Source organism: Prionailurus bengalensis, chromosome E4 (genome assembly GCF_016509475.1).
Source record: "Prionailurus bengalensis isolate Pbe53 chromosome E4, Fcat_Pben_1.1_paternal_pri, whole genome shotgun sequence".
In the NCBI taxonomy this organism is placed as follows: domain Eukaryota; kingdom Metazoa; phylum Chordata; class Mammalia; order Carnivora; family Felidae; genus Prionailurus; species Prionailurus bengalensis.
In genome coordinates, this window is record NC_057360.1 from 42,416,505 (window position 1) to 42,436,964 (window position 20,460).

The following is a 20,460-nucleotide window of genomic DNA, read 5'->3' on the forward strand; positions in this document are numbered from 1 at the left end:
AGAAGAACATGGAAGAAGTGACAGCGGCTGGGTGAGGCTCCCTGGGATGGAGGAGGTGCGGGGCCCACGGGGGCACTGGTGTCAGGGGGTGCGGGACAGAAGGGGCCCAGATTGGGAACAAAGGTTATCGGGCTCTGCAGAAAGCATCACTGCCGTGCCTCCCTCCCTGCCAACTTGGGGGAAAGAGAGAGGCACTCTGGGAGACTGAATTGGCAAGCTCCACAGCTGGCTGCCTCAGCAGGAAGCGGGGTAGGAGTCAAGGGCCAGAGAAAATCAGGAATGGGTGTAACACACCCAGATCTCTAAGCGTTTGAAAGGAGTCTACCAGATCCATAGTGGTTGACCTGTGGCGGAGGACGGTCGAGATGGTTCTGGAGTGAATCTGTGGGTCACCACTGAGCAAACGCCGCCGCAAGGCCTTGGCTGGGCCGATCACGTGTGCTTTGGCGCCCTCTTCTGGATTCACGTGATACACGCACACTGGGGGTATTGCTGGGGGTTTTACCCACATTTTCACACTTGGCCTTTGCTCTTCTCTCTGAACCACCCTTCCTGTAAGTGACACCCTCAAAACCGCGGGCACACTTGAGCAATGACATCAGTTGTGGACACCACGAGAGTCACCTCCCCGACACCATGAAGGGAAGGGCTTACTGACACATAATTATCATATTCGTCCGGTCCTGGGCAAATGTCAGTGTTTGCTCATTGAAATTTGACCCGTCCACGCTAGAAGGAAAAAGAAATAGCTTCTCGCGTTGTCTGTATACCTGACTTTCTTTATTATGCCTTGGGACCCATGTCTGGAGTCCTGAGGGTCTCCAACTCACCCACCAACCAAAGGTCCCAAACCTTGGTAGGGATTTGATCATGCAGGGAACCATGAAAATGAAAGGGCCAGAGTCATTCACTCATTCACTCACTCACTCACTCACTCACGCAGTCGGGGTTTCCTGAGCACCTCCCTTGTCTGAGCCTGGCACCAAGGATTCCAGAGACAGCTGTGGCATCTCTGTGGCGTTACGCTAGGCGCACAGCCTGTGAAATCAAGCAGACGTGGGGCTGAATCCCAGCTTTGCTTTCCACAAGCTTCATGACACTGAAGGGGTTTTTTTGCTCAGCCTTAAATCTCAGTTTTAAGTCTCTATAGCCTCCTTCCTTGCTGAAACCGTTAGGGTTGTCAGCGCCTCCCTCCCAACGCTATCGTGAGGACTGAATGAGATCGCGTAGTAAAGCTCAGCTCTCGGAGCGGCCACTGCTGCTCCTGACGCATGATGAAATGATACTGTCTGTGTTTCCAGACTTTATGGCCACCCTATGTGTGCCCTGCCTTTGACCGGCTTTCAGTCTAGCCCTGTGGTTCTCAAAGTGTGGTCCCCGGACCAGCAGCATCGTCATCACCTGGGAAACCTGTCAGAATGGCAAATTCTCAGACCTTCTGAATCAGAAACTCTAGGGCCAGGGCCAATCTGTTTTAACAAGCCCTCCGGGTGATTTCGACGCACACTCAAGTTAGTGAACCACCAATCTAGGGAAAATAACACACATGTAAACAGTTACAACACCGGTGGGCTTCCCTAAAGGAGTGATGTCATGGGCCGAGTTTTCAAAGAAAGGCAAGTGTTCACAGGTGGACACAAGCCCTGTGAAAGGAGAGATTAGCACTTGCAAAGGCTGGGAGGCATGGAAAAGAGGTATGTGTTGAGGGAACCACAAATGATCTGGTCTGGCAAACTGGGGAGTATGGGAGGTGAAGTCAGAGCAGGAAGGCAGGAAACCAGATTATGAAGCCCTTTGAAGTACCTGAGTAAGGAATTTCGATTTTATCTTGTAACTGACAGACGCATGAAAGGTTTTTTTGTTTTGTTTTGTTCTTTTTTTTTTTTTTTTCTTGGAGTGACAAGGGGCAGGGGGAGGTGGGCACTGGGGATCCGAAATGGGCTCTGTGCGGACAGCAGACAGCTCAGTGCGGGGCTCCAACTCACGAACCATGAGATCAAGACCTGGGCCAAAGTCGGACGCTTAACCGACCGAGCCACCCAGGCTCCCAAGCATGAACGGTTTTTAAAGCAGAATGATGTGACCAAAGCTGCGCTTAGCAAAGAAGCATTTGTGCGGCAGTATGGCCTGGAGGCAGGAACACCAGTCGGGAACCTGCTAGAATGATCCAGGTGAGAGCCGTGTGGGCATGAAGTCAGGCTATGACCATGGGGTGAAAGATTTAGGAGGAGAATTGCCAGGCAGTGGGGCTTGAGGCTGTCTTGGAGGGATCTCCTCTGGTGGTGCTTCTTTATTTTTATCTTTTTAAGTTTATTTATTTATTTTTAGAGAGAGCGCTCAAGCAGGGGAGGGGCAGAGAGAGAGAATCCCAAGCAGGCTCCACACTGTCAGTGCAGAGCCCCACACGGGGCTCGAACTCACGGACCGTGAGATCGGGACCTGAGCCGAAATCAAGAGTCAGTCGGTCACTTAAGCAACTGAGCCACCCAGGTGCCCCTCTGGTGGCACTTTCTGAGAAAGACGGAACTGGTGTTGGCGAAGAAAAGGTGAGGAGCTCGTGATGCTCCGGGCTGGTAGCCGGAGGAGTCAATGATGCCTGCGTGGTTTACCTCCCAACATTTCCATTCATTTATTCCAGCAAATATCTCAGATTCCTATCACACTCGGCAAGGTTCTAGGACACAGTGGAGTATGAGATAGCCAGAATCTGTTCTCAGGGCTGACGAGGCAATGGGGAACACCACCGATGACTAAGTAAATATAGAAATATAGAAACGACAAACTTCCAAGTAGTGGCGGGTAGTCTAAAGAAAAGTAAGAGGGTCTGAGGGTGCCTGGCTGGCTCAGTCTACACAGCATGAGACCCTTGAGCTCAGAGTTGTGAGTTTGAGTCCCACGTTGGGCATAAAGTTTACTTAAGAGAGGGGGTCTAAGGAAGAGCAGAGCAGGTAGTGAGGAACGGTCCCTCCGAGAAGATAACATTCGAGCTAAATGATACATAGGGGCCAGATGCACAAAAACAGGAGGAAAGTGCCTCCCAGGCAGAAGGAACAGCAGATGCAAAGGTCCTGAGGTGAGCATGAATTTGGCACACCGGAGGAAAAGAAAGATAAAAATCACCGTAGCTGGCCTGTTATGGGAGATGAGGTCGGAAAGGGTCAGGGCCAGGCCAAGAAAGGGTCAGGGCCAGGCCACGGCAGGTGGTAAGTGTTCAGGGGTGGTTGAGATGAGGTAATACAGGTGGAAGTACTTAGTAGATGGTCTCAAGCACCAGATCCACCTAAGGAGTATGAAGATGGTTAGGATTTTTTTTATAATTAATTTTTTTAATGTTTATTTTTGACAGAGAGAGAGAGAGAGACAGAACATGAATGGGGGAGGAGGGGCAGAGAGAGAGGGAGACACAGAATCTGAAACAGGCTCCAGGCTCTGGGCTGTCAGCACAGAGCCGGATGCGGGGCTCGAACTCACAGACCGGGAGATCGCGACCTGAGCCGAAGTCGGACGCTGAACCGACTGAGCCACCCAGGAACCCAGAAGATGGTTAGGATTCTTAACCGAAGCAGGGGTTTGGGCTCAATTTCAGGGAAAGCTCAGGCTGTAGAAGCCACGTCCTAGCTGAACAGTCTCCGAAGCAGATAACTTGTCCATTTTGTTTTGTTTTTGTTTCAGGAAGATGGTTCACAGCCAAGCTGATGTAAAGGCTGACTGGTCTGGAGGGAGGGTGGGCGCTCATGAGAGATGAATGAAGATTTGGAAGGGGAACAGGAGAGGGAGGAGATGAGGGGGACCCTCCCTCCCCCCGCCGGGCAGGGGATGCCTCTGGCGGTGCCCACACCCCAACCGTCTGCTCAGCCACTCTCTTACCAGCCCTGTAGACTCCGAGGCCAGGCCAGGCGCAGGCCTGAGCATGCCAAGCCTCGCCCGTGGGAACAATGCCAGGACCCGGCCTGCCTGGGAGATGGAGAGACCCAGGCCAAGGCGGCGGGAAATGAAACCAATCGGGTAGACGTGGACCACCCCAGCCCAAAGAGTTCTCTTCTGTTTCCAAGGTTACATCCGGGGCGCCTTCCCCAGGTGTCCTGCCGGCTGCCGAGAGCACCAGCTAGCCCGGCCCACGGCGGAGCGTGACCAAACCCCAGGGAAAAAACAGCACCGCACGTACCCCGCCACCTCCAGGGTCACAGATGCTCTGTCTAGGAGAGCAAGAGAGACGAGTGGGCCTTGCCACGGCCCAACCTGCCTGGCCGCGCACCTCACTCACACCTTCCCTCCTCCTGCTCCACTCCCTGTCTCTTACGGGCTTCCTCGCGCTCCGTCTCCTTCCTCGGAGACTTTTGTCCCACGGGGGTGTCTAAAGCAGCCGCTTTGCTTTACTTTGTTGAGCCATCCCTGCTCCCCCCAGCGTTCCACCCACCCATCCAAACTGGGAAGACTTCCCATGATTGACACTGGCCCTCCCAGGCCAACAGAAACACACACACCCCATATGCGCACGTGCATAAACACACACACACACACACACACACACACACACCACCTAGCTTTCTCTGCCAGGCTGGAGGCCTCCTGGCCACTCACAGACCCCAGCAAGGCCTTCAGTGCAAGAGCAGCCCCTTTAACAACCCCCCCCCTCCACCCCCACCCGGGGAGGCATCAGTGACCAAAACAGCAGGCCCAACAGCCACACCAGAAAGAAACTCCCATCCTACTCACTTGATGAAGTACACGGCTCCCTCCTGGGTCGAATCCATCTCCCAGCCTTTGGGCAACCCTGTGAGGAAGCAAATTCACAACATGACCCTCTCTTTCTTCTCAGCCCCGTACACCGGGTCTGCGCTCAGGAGGGATGGGGCCCGGAGAACCAGGAAAATTCACAGACCAGCCAAAAGTGCTCAAACCCACCTATCTCTCACCCTTTTTGGTCCGTCATCCCCATCGGTCTGTTTCTAGCAAAGAAGAAGAGGGATGGCAGTTAAGTGACCGAATGGATCGCTACCTCACAGGGTTTGCTCGTTCATTCGACAAGCTTTTCCTGAGCAGCTACTCTGGGCCAGGCCCTGCGCCAGCCCCAGGGACCCAGCGGTGAACGCACAGGTGGTTCCCCTGGAAGGGCGCTCAGGGCGGTCCCACAGCCCTCTCCCTTCGTCGCAGAAGCACAAGCAAGATCCGAGGGCGGATCCCTTGCCCCAGGCCTCACAGGCGATTAGCACCCATGATCAGAACAGGACTCAAGCTTCCAAACCCCAGGCCAGTATCATTACCACCAGCTTCTGCTGCTTCTGGACAAGACACTGAGGACTTTTTCTTGCGATGAGAACTTTTAGGATTTACCCTTGGCAACTTTTACTGACTATAGTCACGGTGCTGTACATTATATATTTCCTTATTTTCTAATTGGAAGTTTGTACCTCTTGACCTCCTCCACCCGTTCAGCCCCCCACCCGCTCCCCTCCCCTCCAGCAACCACGGTTCTATTATCAACGAGTTGTATTTAGCCTGTTCTTCTGTCTTCCTGTTTAGATTCCACACAAAAGGGAAATGATACGGTATTTGTCTTTCTCATGTCACGTCACACCCCTCTCCTGGTCCATCCTTGCTGTCACAAGTGGCAGGATTTCATTCTTGTTTATGGCTGAGTAGTATTCTATCAGATATATACCACGTCTTTACCCATTCATCGGCCATATTGTTTTCCAGAGTGGCTGTAGCAGTCTGCATTCCCACCAACGGTGCATGAGGGTTCCCTTTTCTCTTGTATCTTCACCAATGCTTGTTGCATCTAGTCTTTTTGATAATAGCCATTCTGACAGCTGTGCTGTAATATCTTGTTGTGGTTTTGATTGCCCTTCCCTAGGATAAGTGATGTTAAGCATCTTTTTGTGTGTCTATTGGCCATCTATATGTCTTCTTTGGAAGGATGTCTATTCAGGTCCTCTGCCCCCTTTTTGATCAGAATGTTTTTTGTCTTGGGTTATGTGTTTTGTGTGTTGTGTGGGTTTTTTTGGTTTGGTTTTGTTTTTGCTATTGAGTGATATGAGTTCTTTATGTATTTTGGATATTAACCCCTTATCAGATACATGACGTGCAAATATGTTCTCCCATTCTGTACGTCGCCTTTTCAGTCTGTGGATGGTTCCCTTGGCTGTGCAGAAGCTTTTGAGTGTGATGCGGTACCATTTGTTTATTTTTGCTTCTGTTGCCCTTGCCTTTAGAGTCAGCTCCAAAAAGTCATCACCAAGACTAGGGTCAAGGAATTTATTGTCTTCTAGGAGTTTTATGGCTTCAAGTCCTACATTCAAATCTTGAATCCATTTTGAGTTCATTTTTGTGTATATGTAAAATAGTGGTCTAGTTTCATTCTTTTGCATATAGCTGTCCAGTTTTCCCAGCACCATTTAAAGAGACTGTCCTGGGGCACTTGGGTGGCTCAGTCAGTTAAGCATCCAACTCTTGACTTCAGCTCAGGTCATGATTTCATGGCTCATGAGTTCGAGCCCTGCATCGGGCTCTACAGTGGCAGTGCAGAGCCTGCTTGGGATTTTCTCTCTCTCCCTCTCTCTCTGCACACCTCCCCCCCGCCCCGTTGCTCTCTCTCTCAAAATAAATAAATAAACTTTAAAAAAATTTTTAAAGAGACTGTCCTTTCTCCATTCCATATTCTTGCCTCATTTGTCATAAATTAATTGACCATATATGCGTAGGTTTATTTCTGGGCATCCCTGAAATAAATACCATTCAATCATGGTAAATGATCCTATTAATGTCTTGTTGAAGGCGGTTTGCTAATATTTTGTTGAGAATTTTTGCAATTATGTTCATCAAGAATACTGGCCCCTAATTTTCTTTTTGCCTGGTGTCCTGGTCTGGTTTTGGTATGAGGGTAATGCTGGCCTCATAAAATGAGTTTGGAAGCATTCCTTCCTCTTCAATTTTTTAGAAGAGATCGAGAAAGATAGGTATTAAATCTTCTTTGAATGTTTGGTAGAATTTACCCATGAAGCCATTTGGTCCTGGGCTTTTGTTTCTTGGGAGGTTTTTGATTAGTGATTCAATTTCCTTATCAGTAATTGGTCTATTCACACTTACTATTTCTTCATGGTTCAGCCTGAGAAAGAAGATGGCATGTTTCTAAAAATGTATCCATTTCTTCTAGGTTAGGTAATTTACTAGCATATAATTGTTCATAGTAGTGTCTTATGATCTTTTGTATTTCTGTGGTGTCAGTTGTAACTTCTCCTTCACTTCTGATTTTATTTACTTGAGCCCTCTCTCTCCTTTTCTTGGTGAGTCAAGCTAAAAGCATGCCAATTTTATCTTTTCAAAGAGCCAGCTCTTAGTTCATCCTTTTTATTGTCTTTTCCAGTCTCCATTTCATTTATCTCCACCCAGAGATTTGTTATTTCCTTCCTTCTACTAACTGTGGGCTTCACTTCTTGTTCTTTTTCTAGTTCCTATAGGTGTAAAGTTGGTTTGGTTATTTGAGATTTTCTTGTTTCCTGAGGTAGACCCATATTGCTATGAACATTCCTCGTGGAACTGTTTTTGCTGCATCCCAGAGATTTTGGTATGTTGTATTTCTGTTTTCATTTGTCTCAAGGTATTTTTTCTTTTTTTTTTTCTTTTTTTTTCAACGTTTTTTATTCAAGGTATTTTTTCATTCCTCCTTTGATTTCTTTGTTGACCCATTGGTTGGTCGGTAGCATATAGCATCCACATATTTGTGATTTTTCCAGTGTTCTTGTAATTGACTTTTAGTTTCATACCATTGTGGTTTGAAAAGATGCTTGATATGATTTCATTCTTCTTAAATGTACTGATACTTGTTTTGTGTCTTAAAATGTGATCTACTTTGGAAAATGTTCCATGTGCCCTTGAGAAGAATGTATCTTCTGGTCTGGGGTGGAACGTTATGTCTGTAACCATTAAATTCATTTGATCTAATATGTCATTTAAGGCCATTTAAGGTCATTAATCCTTCTCTGTTGATTTTCTGTCTGGTTAATCTAGAACAAAATTTTTTTAATAGCACCTCTGAAAAAAAAATATCCATGGAAATGCTCAGAGCAGAGAATCACAGGCTTACAGAGTGAGCAAAACCTGAATAGATACAGAAGGTGACCATGGCTCGGAGGTGCCCAGGCACTCCCTGCAGGTGGCTGCAGCCCCTAAGAGTGGGGCTCTATTAGCACTCTATCTCTTAAGAGCGTTCTATTAGGTACTGTTTCATCCTACCCATCCCCCCAAAAGAGCATCCTGCCTCCCTGACAAACAGTATTCCTCCACCCCAGGGAAGAGGAAGGGTCTTCTGAGAAACTCAAGGGAAACCACTGTCCAAGGTGGAGACAGGCAGGGCACTGGTGGAGATCATTCCTTTTGGGCGTGCAAGAGCCCTGTGGCTGACCTATTGTAAAACATGTGTGGATTCTCTTGACAGATGATCACTGCCACCTGTCTGGCCAGGCCACACACCTGCCTTGTGTATGAGGTTTTACAAAACATAGCCATTCACTCTTGGTCTGAATCTCTCCCGCCATATTATCAGCTGCCTCAGGGCACAAGCTGCTGGAGAGCAGAACCTGGGTTCTATAGAGTGGCGGGCCCAGTCTGTATAATTCATTTTATTCACCTCTATTTCTCAAGGGTCTAGATTTCCATGGTTCGTGTTGGTGGTGATGCTGCTGCTTCAAAGTATCAGGGAAGCCAATGAACCCAGCTCCCCTCCCAGGGCTTGGTCCATAGAAATAATAACACCAGCTGCCACTTAGTGCTTCCTTCCTCTCAGCTACACTTTTTACCACTGTTAGCATATTTAATTTGCACAAAAGCAGTATATAATAGGCATTGGCTTGAACATTTTTATAGACGAGGAAACTGAGGCCCAGAGAGGTTAATCAACTTGCTTAGGGTCACACAGGAAGTGTCTGGTCTGGGATGTGAGTCTGGTCTCTACTGCCTCCAAAGCTGACATTCTTTCCTCTGTGCTGCTCCATAAATGCCACTTGTTCCCCTCTGTCCCTGTGGGAGGACGTTCCCATTCAGAAGGGCGTGGGTTGGCAGTCTCCCCAAGTAGAGGGATCCCCATTGGGTCAGAATCATAAATAATCCTGCCACTGTGATGTGCCTGGGAAAGAGGCCAGCGTGGATTTTGTCCCCTGCCTTTTCCAGCAACTTCCCTCCACACTGCCCTCTCTGCCCGGGCAACACCAAGAAGTGCTTATATTCCTGTCCAGGCGGAGTGCCCGCTGAGGCAGCTGCCCTCCCAGCAAGCTTCAGGGGCATCTTAACCCCTTCCCAGCCTCGGACAACCAGTTGGCTGCAGCCCAAAATGAAGTAATTGGCTCACAGGCTTTTATCCGTCTTCTGGTCCTACCTAGGGCCATAGCGAGGTACACGCAATCAAATTTTAAACACGGATAGCAGCAAAAACAGCAACCCAGGAGAGGGACACAGCCCGATCTTGGGGTAAGAGGCCTTACTTCATGTCAGAAGTAACAACAGTGACCACAGCGATAGCGGTCACCTCCATTGATGGTGATTCTCTTGGGTAGCCTTTGGTATCATCTTTGGAGGTTCGCTGTCCTATCCCTATTTTGCCAATGAAGAAGAGCCAAGTCCCGGAAGATTTAAGCCACTTGCTCAAGACCACCCTGAGAGAAAGTAGAGTCAAGATTTGAGCCCAGGCCTCTCTGCCTCTAGAACTTAGGCATTTCACCCTGGCACGGCTTTGCACAGCTGAACGGCCTCGAGCCCAGGTACTTCCCCTCTGTTCTTCGATCTTCCCACCCTTGAAAGAAGGCGTTGGGTTCCAGGGTCCCTGAAGTCCCTTCCAGCCCTGACAACACAATGATCCTAGCCCAGAATCTAAAAGAAAGTGGGCTCTGGGCAGGCCAACACCTTACTTAACCCAATGTGTCCCGCAGTGCTGGCTGTGTCCCGTGAGCGACCCAGACTCCTAGAACCACGTGGTGTGCAGTCAGCGGAAGGGCCAGAAGGCCAGCGAGGGTGGCTCTGTGGCAGCATTCTGAAGAGGAACACTGCCTGTCCACTCGAAGTACCCCGGCCCTTCTCATTCTTGGTGTCTCTGCCTCCCCCATTTAGACTGAAATTCCGCCTGCACGTGTCCTCACCTTCCCACTGGCCTGGGCTAGCACTGGAGTCTGCTCTACAGTAAGCAGTCAGTGTGGGCCCCGTGCCCTTTTCTCTCATGTCCCCCCACCCCCACCCCAGTGTGAAGGCATTCCTACTAGCCATGTGGGGCTACTTAAATTTGAATGAATTCAAACGTAACAGTTCACTTCCTCAGCCACACTAAGCACGTTGCAATTGCTCAGTAGCTATTTGTGGTTAATGGTGACTCTGCTGGGCAGCTCAGAGAGAGAACATTTCCATCATGGCACACGGTTCTATGGTACAGCACCAGGAGCTGGGATTACGCCTAGCTCGGGAGCTCTGAAGATGGAGAGGAGTTTCTGACTGGGCAGGGGGATGACAGAGGGGTCAAATCTGTGTCCTCAAAGATCGGTCCCATATGCTAACTACAGAACTGGAAACTCACAAAGACCTCAAGGTGAGCATCAATGCTCCTGCACCCTCCCCAGGTGGTCCAAATGCTAAGCTGAATCCATCCATGCCGAAAAGAAAAAGTGAGAAGCAAAGTCAGGGCAGTTATGCTGCCTCAAGCCATCGCTTCCTCCTCAATTGCAAAGGTGGGGACAGCCAAGCTCCTTACCTGGGCTGGAGGAGTGTCCACTCTGGATGGGTGATTCCGTACCAGGGTGCACCCAGCTGGTTGACTTTTCCTCATCGCTACAAAAAAAAAAAAAAAAAAAAAAAACAAACCAATAAGAAAGTGTCAGATACTGGGGCGCCTGGGTAGCTCAGTCGGTTAAGCGTCCGACTTTGGCTCAGGCCACGATCTCACGGTTGTTGGGTTGGAGCCCCACTTCGGGCTCTGTGCTGACAGCTCAGAGCCCGGAGCTTGCTTCGGATTCTGTGTCTCCCTCTCTCTCTGCCCCTCCCCCGCTCGTGCTCTGTTTCTCTCTGTCTCAAAAAAACCCCAAAAACTCATAAAAAAAAAGTGTCAGATACAATAGAGGCTTCCCAGAGTAGGACATCCCTCTCCCAATTCATACCAACACTGACGGTCTGATCCCAGGCACGTGAGATAGATGAATCCACACAGCCATTCATTCATTCACATGCACAAAGCATTTACTGAGTAGATGCTGAGGATTCAGAAATAAATAACATCTGACCCTGACCTCAAAGAATTTGTAACCCACGGGGGAAACAGACATATAAAAAGACGGTTGCAATGTAATATAATAGGAAGTATACCCTACCCCTATTATAGCTACGCATAAAGAGCATTATCCCATCACAGAGGAGGAAGTGCTATCCGGGACGAAATTAAGGAGGGGGAACAGCACGAAGGGTGTGCTAAGGAGGTGACATTTGGGGTGACAGGTGAAGTCTCTGGGGAGAACAGTGAAGGTACTTAACTGGCAGCTTCTCAACGGATACAAGAGGAGGAGGCTAGGTGAACCCCTAGTCCTTGGGTGTCTCAATGTTAAATATTTTCGTTCACAACAGTCCTTCACATGAGGAATTTTGCAGATGATGAACCTGAGGTTCAGAGAGGTTAAGGGACTCGCCCCAAATCATATGATCAATAAGTGATGAAGCCAGGATTCTAACAGCTCACTCCCGGCAAGTTGGGCTCCCCAAGACCACAGATCCGCTGGGTCTAGACTGGGAGGCAGATGAACCCATCAACATTTCTCCACCCCCACCAACCAAATGATATTAATTTTTCCAGAGCCAGATGTGACCCACACGAGGCACCTGACTTTCTGGGCCAACCCAGGCACGTGGAGGAGAGGAGTCTGTATCACCTGCATCATCCAGGCTTTGGGGTGGGGCCTTGGGGTCCAGGACAGGACTCTACTCGCTGATGTTAAAGTATCCTTAATACTTTAATTCATATAACAAATCTCGTTAAGAATTCTTATTGAAGTAAGATATACAATGTACAATGCTGCACATATTTAAAGCGTACCATGTAAAGTGTTGACATGTGTATATACCTGTGAAACTATCACCAAAATCGAGATGTGAACCCCCAATTTTCCTTTGTGCCCCCTCATAATTCCTCTCTCCCACGCTGTCAGCTCTTTCCACCTGCACTGCCCCCCCAACAACAACTAATCTGCTTCCTGTTACTATAGATTAGTTTGCATTTTCTAGAGTTTCTAGAATTTTATATAAAGGAATCATGCGAGCTAGACTTCTTTGACTTCTTTCTTATTTTCTTCCTCCTGCTCTCCTTCCTTCTCTCCCTTTCTTCTCTCTCTCTCTCTCTCTCCCTTCCCTCTCCGTGGTAACAGGTGTTCATAGTTGATTCCGCTTCATTACTGAGTAGTATTCCATCATAGAATATACCACGGTGTCCATCTACTCACCTGGTGATGGACATTCAGGTCGTTTTCAGGTCGGGCCATTACAAACAAAGCTGCCAGGAACACCTATGCCTAAGTCTTCGTGTGGACACATGCTTTCTTTTTTCACTGGGCTCCACTAATGTTTCTCTGAGTTTGGACACCTGCTACAGGACGGGGTTTCCCAGTGGACTCACCCGTCTGATGAGGAGACAAGAAACAAAGTCACCGTTCTGGTGCCCCCAGGACCCTCGAACCATTGTGCACACACGGAGACGCCCTGTGTCGTGGGCTTTGGTGCCGGGAGGCAGCGGGAGAGGAAGCCCAGGAAGAGGAAAGTCAGCCAGTGTGAACTTTAAGTGTGCGGGGAAACTCACGCCCTTACACTTCCTCTACAGCCACCCGGACACCTTCTGGCCCCGATTCCTCTCCTCCTCTCACATCGTTCCCTCAGACGACCATCTCCACGCGTCCTGGACATCATGGACAATCCCAGGGTCACAGAGGTGGACACGATCCCGCAACCTCAACGTCTTTCCCCTGTCGTTCTGCTACTCCCCTTGCCAGCTCCTGGCCCAGAACGATGCAGTCACAGACTGTCTCCACCCCTGGCTTTGGGCTGACAGAGAACTGTAAAACTGGGAGGACCGATGTCACTGCAAACCCACGGTCCCCACGCTTAGCTGGTCCCTAAGTGCCACCTAGCATCTTCTTCAGGGGCCCCGGCCAGTTGCCATTTGCAGAGTGTTCTAAAGCTTCCCCGTCAACCTCAACCCCCTCACCAGCCTCTTCTTTCCTCCCCCTTCCCCGTTCTCAATGGACAATCTTATCACTTACTTCAAGAAAAGCCAGAAACCATCAGTCAGGAGCTTCCTCAATACGCCCAACCAGCCACCCCCCAAAGCACCCATATCCCCACCTTAATACTTGTCTCTAGGGGCACCTGGGTGGCTCACTCAGCCAGTTAAGCGTCCGACTGCAGCTCAGGGCATGATCTCATGGTCTATGGGTTTGAGCCCCACATCGGGGCTGTCAGCCCAGAGCCTGGAGCCTGCTTCAGATTCTGTGTCTCCCTCTCTCTCTGCCCCTCCCCCGCTCACGCTCTATCTGTCTCTCTCTCAAAAATAAATAAACATCGAAAAAATTTTTTAAAAAACACTCGTCTCTACATGAAGAAGCGGCCTTCCTCCACGTAAGGCTAATCTCTCTGCCTGGGTTATAGTCCCCGTCATCTCCTGTTTTTTTCCAGAACTTTATTCTATTGAGTATCACAAGATTGTCTCTTCCACTTCTCTCTCCCTCTCCGGTCATCGTCTGCTTAGCCCCACTCTGGTCTTCGTCTTCTGGTCTGAACCCTCCGCCTCCCCTCCCAGCTTGTTCCTCTTCTTACTGACCCAGCATCCTCCTTGGAAACTGGTCCCCACTTCCTGGGCTCCCTCTCATCCATCCTTTGCAATCTGGTTTCTGTCCTCAGTCCTCCCCTGAACCCACTTTTCTTAGAAGTCAGTAAAGACCTCCTTAGTTCTAGCCACTTTGCAGTTTTAAGCTCATTTGGCCTTTCCACTCTTTTAAATTTTTTTTTTCAACGTTTATTTATTTTGGGGACAGAGAGAGACAGCGCATGAACGGGGGAGGGGCAGAGAGAGAGGGAGACACAGAATCGGAAACAGGCTCCAGGCTCCGAGCCATCAGCCCGGAGCCCGACGCGGGGCTCGAACTCACGGACCGCGAGATCGTGACCTGGCTGGAGTCGGACGCTTAACCGACGGTGCCACCCAGGCGCCCCTGGCCTTTCCACTCTTGACCGTTCCTTCCTCTTACCATCTCTCTCCTCCTCCTGCTAGGGCAGTGCCCTTCCCTCGCAACCATCCTGCAATCTCTGGTCTCTCTTCCTCTATCCTTTCCTTCTACACTGGTGCTGCCCGGGGACCCCCATCGTCTTGGTCACACATTTCTGGACGGTTCCACCCTATGCCACGACTCCCAGGACTTCCTCTCCAGCCCAGGCCGCTGTCTGTACATCCACTTGCCTGTCAGACATGACCTCCTGAAGGTCCCGCAGGGACTTCAAGTTCAATACTTTCCCCTGAGTCTATACGCCCCCTAAAATCCATTCCTTGTCCCATACGCCTCATCTCTGTCACACTCAAGTTAAAACCTCTGAGATTCATCTCTGATTTTTCCTTTTCCCTCTCTTCCCCAACATTCAGGCCGTAAATGAACACCCTCCTAAAGATTTCTCCTATCTCTCCTCCCTGTAACCTCACCACCTAAATCCAGGCCTCATCAGCTGCCTCCTGGACTTCAGCAGTCACCCCTGACTGCTCTCCAAACCCCAAGTTTCTCCCCCTACGCCCCTGTTCAGCCTTTAAGTCATCATCTGCCCACACAGCTGCCAGAGGGATCCTTCCAAAACCCAGGTCTAGGTGTCAATCCTCTTAAAAATCTCCTTTGGGGGGTGCCTAGCTGACTCAGTCATAAGAACGTGTGACTCTTGATCTCGGGGTCCTGTTTGGTGTCGAGATGACTTAAATAAGACAAAAAATAAATAAATAAAAATAAAAGGGCACCTGGGTGGCTCAGTCAATTAAGCGTCTGACTTGGGCTCAGGTCACGATCTCACAGTTTGTGGGTTCGAGCCCCGCGACAGGCTCTGTGCTGACAGCTCAGAGCCTGGAGCCTGCTTCGGATTCTGTGTCTCCCTCTCTCTCTGCCCCTCCCCTGCTTGCACTCTCTCTCTCTCTCTCAAAAATAAAAAACATAAAAAAATTAAAAACAAACACACAAATAAGTGAATAAACATTTTAAAAATAATAAAAATAAAAATCTCCTTTGGTTTCCTATCACCTGCAGGACCAAGTTCAAACCCCTTAGCCTAACACACAAGGCCTCTCCAAAGCTGCCCCTTCTTATTGGTCCTGCCCCCTCTTCTGCAGCACCCCTGCAGTCTCCACTCCATCTCCACTGACCCCCTCAGAGTGTTCTAGACAACCCGTGTCCTGGCACTCATCAGCGCCCTCCTTCCCACAGGCCTCTGCTTCAGGGCCCCTTTCACCCTGGTCCTCTGCTCCAGAATCAGCCCAAATGTCTCCTCCTCCAGAAAGCTCTCCCTCCGCTCCCCAAAGAACGTCAGTTCTTTTTTCCTTGTGTTCCTAGACCATCATGCAAATACCTTGAGAATATATCCTATTATTTCCCAAGTATTTATTTGCATTTTCTCCCTATCACCTTCAAGGAAAAACCTGTATCTCACTGTTTGTTTGTTTTTTTTTTTTTTTAATCTCTAATGCCTCGCGGTGTGGCACACAAACAGTGGCTACTCGAATGTTCGTGGAGTGAAAGGCCAAGAGAAGCTGGAAGGCACGCAAGAGTCTGGGAAGAAAGAGGAGGACAGCCAAATTAACCACTTCAGCTGAGGAGCTCCTAGAACTACACAGGCGAAGGCCCCGCCCCAGATGTGGATCTCTGGAGGCGGGGCTCAGGAAGCGGCCTTTTCTCCATCCCTTCCTCGGGTGATTTACATGGACTCAAAGGTCTGAAACCGCGGACCAAAGGGACTCCGGTTTTAATACCGGTGGAGTTCCGTTATTTAAGAATCTGACCCCGGATCGAGAACGTCAGTGGAGCTAATTTCTAACATAATCTAATTACAGCATCAATTATGATCATGGCGATGATAATTCCAGAAGAAAGGCCTAAAGCAAGTGTGGCAACGGAGAAGCAAGGGGAAAATCCGCCGGCTTCCTGGGGCTCCAGCTCGGTGCTGGAGGGAAAGCAGTGCTCTAAAGTCGGCGGGTACGGGGCTTGGCCTGAGCTCTGATTAACAAGTGGTTTCATCTGGAACAAGCACCCTCCCTCTCTGTAGACCTCACCTCCCCATCTGAAAAATGAGGGGGGTGCAGCCAAGGCTCCCTTTCAGCTCTAATGTTCTGTGAGCGGCTATCTTGAGGCAGAAAAAACCCATCATGTGTGGGTAACAGTTCAGAATGCCGTGCTTCTAGACTTGCAACATTATCGGGAGATTTCTATCCTGGCCAAGAACGGCTATAGCAGGAGCGGGCCAAAATCGCACCAGCGAGGCCACTCTGTTATAATGAGATTATGCCAGAGCCATTTTGGTTTATGAAATTAATATAACGGTACTAATATATTACTGGGAGCAGCAGAGGCTCCCTCTCCTTAAAGAATGCCAAATGCGCCCGTGGGCATCTTCTCCTTCCCCTTGACCACACAGCCCCATAAAGGAAGCAGGAAGGGAGAGGGGCTGTCTTCCTGGCAACACAGGGTCCTGGGATGAGGGACGGCCAGGAACTGGTGGCTGAGACAGGGTCTCCTGGTGTGATGTCTCTTAGCCCAAGTGTTCTGTAGGAAAATCTGGTGGGGGGGGCGGGGCAAGAGAAAGAACATACCCCTGGCCCTTTCAGGGGACGGGGTTGAAAGGAATGACGGGCCCACTGGACACTGGGTCCAATCATCCTGCTTCGGGCACCCGCTGCCCCCCCCCCACTCTGTCCCCCGTGAATGGGGACCAGCCAGAAAGGCCCGCACCTGCCCTGCCGCGCCCTGCCTTTCCAGAGGAGGACATGCCCAGCCTTAGCTGGACCTTGACCCATTGAGGAAAAGGCGGGAGACACATTCAAACAGGCGGTGATAAACTTATTAGTCATGCCTGCCTTTCCAGCCATCGCTTCCCCCTACCGCTCAGCCTGCCCCCCGCCCTGCCACCTTCCAAGTTGGACAACTCGAAAGAAAACATAAAATGGCAAAACGAGAGAGACCAACGTACTTGATGAAGAAGATTCTCCCACCGCGGTCAACTCCGTAGGTCCACCGGCCGGGCAAGTCCAGCCAGTCAATCTCATCGGCCATCTCGGCCCCTCTCACTCTGGGCACCCCCCCGGGGCGCGGAGCTGACGGGGGGGGGGGGGGGAGTTGGGGGGGGAGGGCTTCCTGCCCAGCAGCCCCCACCGTCCGCCCTCCCGCAGGCGGGGAGGGGGACGGAGGTGGGGGGGGGGTGTGGAAGGGTCCTTGCGGGGCGCCGGCCTCTCACTGAAGGCGGCGGCCGCCAGCCGGGCAGCAGTGAGCAGGCGAGACTTAACCCCGGCGGGGCCGGGCCCCCACTCCAGCCGCCGCCTCCCCGTCCGGATCCCGCTTCGGACGCCTCCTCAACTTAACGCCGGGCAATCCGCGCCGCGGGGGGTTCCGACGCTCCCTCGCCGGACTGCTGGCCGCCGCGCCGAGCGCTGTCCCCTCCCCGCCCGCAGCCGCCCGAGGAGCAGGTCGCCGTGCGCGAGCGAGGGGTGTCGCCTCTTCGCTCCCAGCTGCGAACCTGCACTTGAACCGCCGGCCGGCCGAGGGGAGGCGGGGCCGCGCCGCCGCCGCCGCCGCCGCCGCCGCCGCCGCCGAAGGTAATTCACAGCCGGGAGGACTAACAGCGGCAGCTCGGCGGGTCCCCAGACCCCGGCGCGGGGCGCGGGGCACCAGTTTGGCCGAAAGGGCTTTGAATGACGAACCTAGGGGACACGTCCGGCCCCTGACCAGAAAAGGGCGGGTGGTCAAACCTGGTTCTGCTTGGAGGGAGGTTAGCAGAGGAACAAAGGTCAAATGCAGGGAAGGGTGGCACGCACGGGTGTGGGCAGCAAGGGGCCCTGGATGTCAGCCTCATTAGTCAAGCTAGCTCTTACTTTTGTTTCTGAGCACTTCCTCCAAGAAGCCTGCCATGACTAAGGAGAATCGGAGGGAGACCTTAGGAACACACCCAGAGAACAGCAGCTTTTGTGTCCCTTCCCCCTAACTTGCACCAGAAAAGGAAAAGGGAAAGGGAACAGAAAAAAGAAAAAAAGAAAAGAAAAAAAAAAAAAAAAGACTGGAATGTGTTCTGTGCACAGAATGCAGGTTGCAAACATTCAAAAGTGGCATATCAGAAATAGTATTGCTGGAACCCACAGTTGGGCTGTCTCTGTATCGAAGTCCGGGTGTAGTGAGCTTTTCCCAACTTCCTCCGGACCAGCCCCTGGGGCTCCTATTAGGTGCACACCTTTCCAATCCATGTGTTAGACCCAAGGGAGTCATTAGACAATGAGAAAGACACCTGCCTTTAGAGGAAGCAACGTGTTGCACGGCAGCTGGCAAGTCCTCCTCCGGGAAGCCATGCTTGACTTCACCCCAGATTGATTTGTCTGTCCATCCTGCCTGTCATGAGGCCTTGTTAATAACCCTGGTGGAACTTATCACACTGTGACGCAATCCTTGATTTACTCATCTGCATGAGGCAGGGGCTCATCTTATGCATTTCTGTAGTCCAAGCACCGACCTGGGGCACCTAATTAATGTTTGATGATGACTGATACTGTCAGAGCTGCGAACATCCCTTAACTCTAACCACAGTCCTGTACTTTGGGACCTTATTTAGGGGTCGGCTGGATACAGCCATGAGCCTCGTTGAGGTGTGCGTAGAGCGTGTTTTCTGGAAAAAGAAACAGACAGTGAGCCTTCCCAGGTATCCCAGTGCTCAACCTGGAGGACGTAACATGTATGCATCTGATAGTGAAGATAGAAGATGCCTCAGAGAACATCTGGTCCGATCCTCTTGTTTTAAATATGGGAAACTGAGGCAGACAAGGATGTGCCCACCAACGTCCGGGCCAGAACTCTTGCCATTACATCATGTTGCCTCCAACTCTGGGAATTCACTCTGCCAACGTTTCCAAGTTGGCCCCTGGATGCCAGGTCAAAGCTGAGCCCGTTCTGCGGACGCAGAGGAGTAGTTGAACCCCACACCCAACTTTGTCCTCCCTTCTCAGATCCTATGGGTTTCTAACCAAAAAAGCTGCATTGGAGAGCAAAACAGAGCTACACCTGAGAAGCACAGGTGAGGCCCTCCCTGTGCCACTAACTTCCTGAACGGGGGAGGCTGGGAGGGTCAGGGATCAGACTCCCCTCCAACTTCAGTCGCCTGTCCACAGTCCCCAGTCTTGGGAAACACCTGTAAGGGACTCATCCTGCTGATAAAGCACAGAGCCACCTACCCAGCCCCTGTGATATCGAAGGATCTGAACCCCCAGAATTATTGCCAAGATGCCCCCAGGGAAAATACCAGCAGCCAGCGCGCTCCCAGTCTAACCTGAGCAACCAGTAAGGGCAGCTGCTTGGGCCGAATGTGGGTGGAAATAGGGGTTGAAGTGACATATATTTGAAAACACGCATTCTGCCGCTGTCTTCTTTGAGGTGTAGGGGTTCCTGTTGATTTCTTCACGAGATCTTTGCATTATGTGTCTCCAATCCACCCTGGGGTTCCTTAGAATGTTTACCTAGACATGCAAAGGGTGTTGGTTGAGATTTGGAAATTTTTTTTTTACTCATGTGAAAAAAGCAGTTTTGAAAACACTTTTCCAATCGTGGGGCATCCTCACCAGTGACTTTTCACATTGTAGATCTTGTTTATCAGGTGTGATCAGTATCAATACTGCTCAGGAAGACATTTTATCAAAAGGAGTTCAAAACGAGGCAGAAAAGGAGTAGTAAACTCAAATAAACACGGCCCTTGCTTCAACAGTTACCTGGAAGAGAGCAGGGGGGTTGATACGTTGAAATGAAAACCTTATGTGCTTTGTGGACCAGTTAAAAAGGTAGTTGTTCTCCCCTGAAGCAAATTTTATTTTACTTTTTTAAAAGGCAACAAAGCTTATGGGTAAAAAGTACCTGTAATGTTTAGAAATGATTCTGATCCTCTCATATATTTTGAGGCCTCAGATTCATCACTTATATATAATCATGCTTTTCATTTGGTGCCAGTGGTGGGTTGAAAAACAGCCCCCACAGCTGTCCATGTTAAATCCCTGGAATCTACGAATGTGACCTTATTTGGAAAAAAGGTCTTTGCAGATGTAATTAAGTTAAGGATCTGGAGATGAAGAGATGATCCTGATTACTCGGGTGGGTCCTAAATTCGATGACAAGCATCCTCCATAAGAGACACGCAGGGGGAGCTTTGAAGCAGACCAAAGGGGAGGAGGCAAGG

The 20,460-nt window shown here is 50.4% G+C and overlaps 1 protein-coding gene across 16 annotated transcripts in view; it reads right to left on the reverse strand.

Moving 5' to 3' along the window:
- PLEKHA6 (pleckstrin homology domain containing A6) overlaps positions 1-17,334 on the reverse strand; it is a 143,684-nt gene extending 126,350 nt beyond the window's left edge. For 4 of the 16 annotated variants that reach the window (XM_043568434.1, XM_043568439.1, XM_043568433.1 and 1 more), the window contains exons 1-3: positions 17,227-17,330; positions 10,733-10,809; positions 4,717-4,774 (exon numbers count right to left, since the gene is read on the reverse strand). In XM_043568434.1, coding sequence (XP_043424369.1) covers positions 4,717-4,774; positions 10,733-10,809; positions 17,227-17,309 — 218 coding nt within the window. In that variant the 5' untranslated portion in view covers positions 17,310-17,330. Of the gene's footprint in view, positions 1-4,716; positions 4,775-10,732; positions 10,810-17,226 lie in introns of all 16 variants that reach the window. The other 12 variants (XR_006295396.1, XM_043568435.1, XM_043568444.1 and 9 more) reach the window with 9 other exon arrangements.
- Between the last annotated feature and the right edge of the window lie 3,126 nt (positions 17,335-20,460).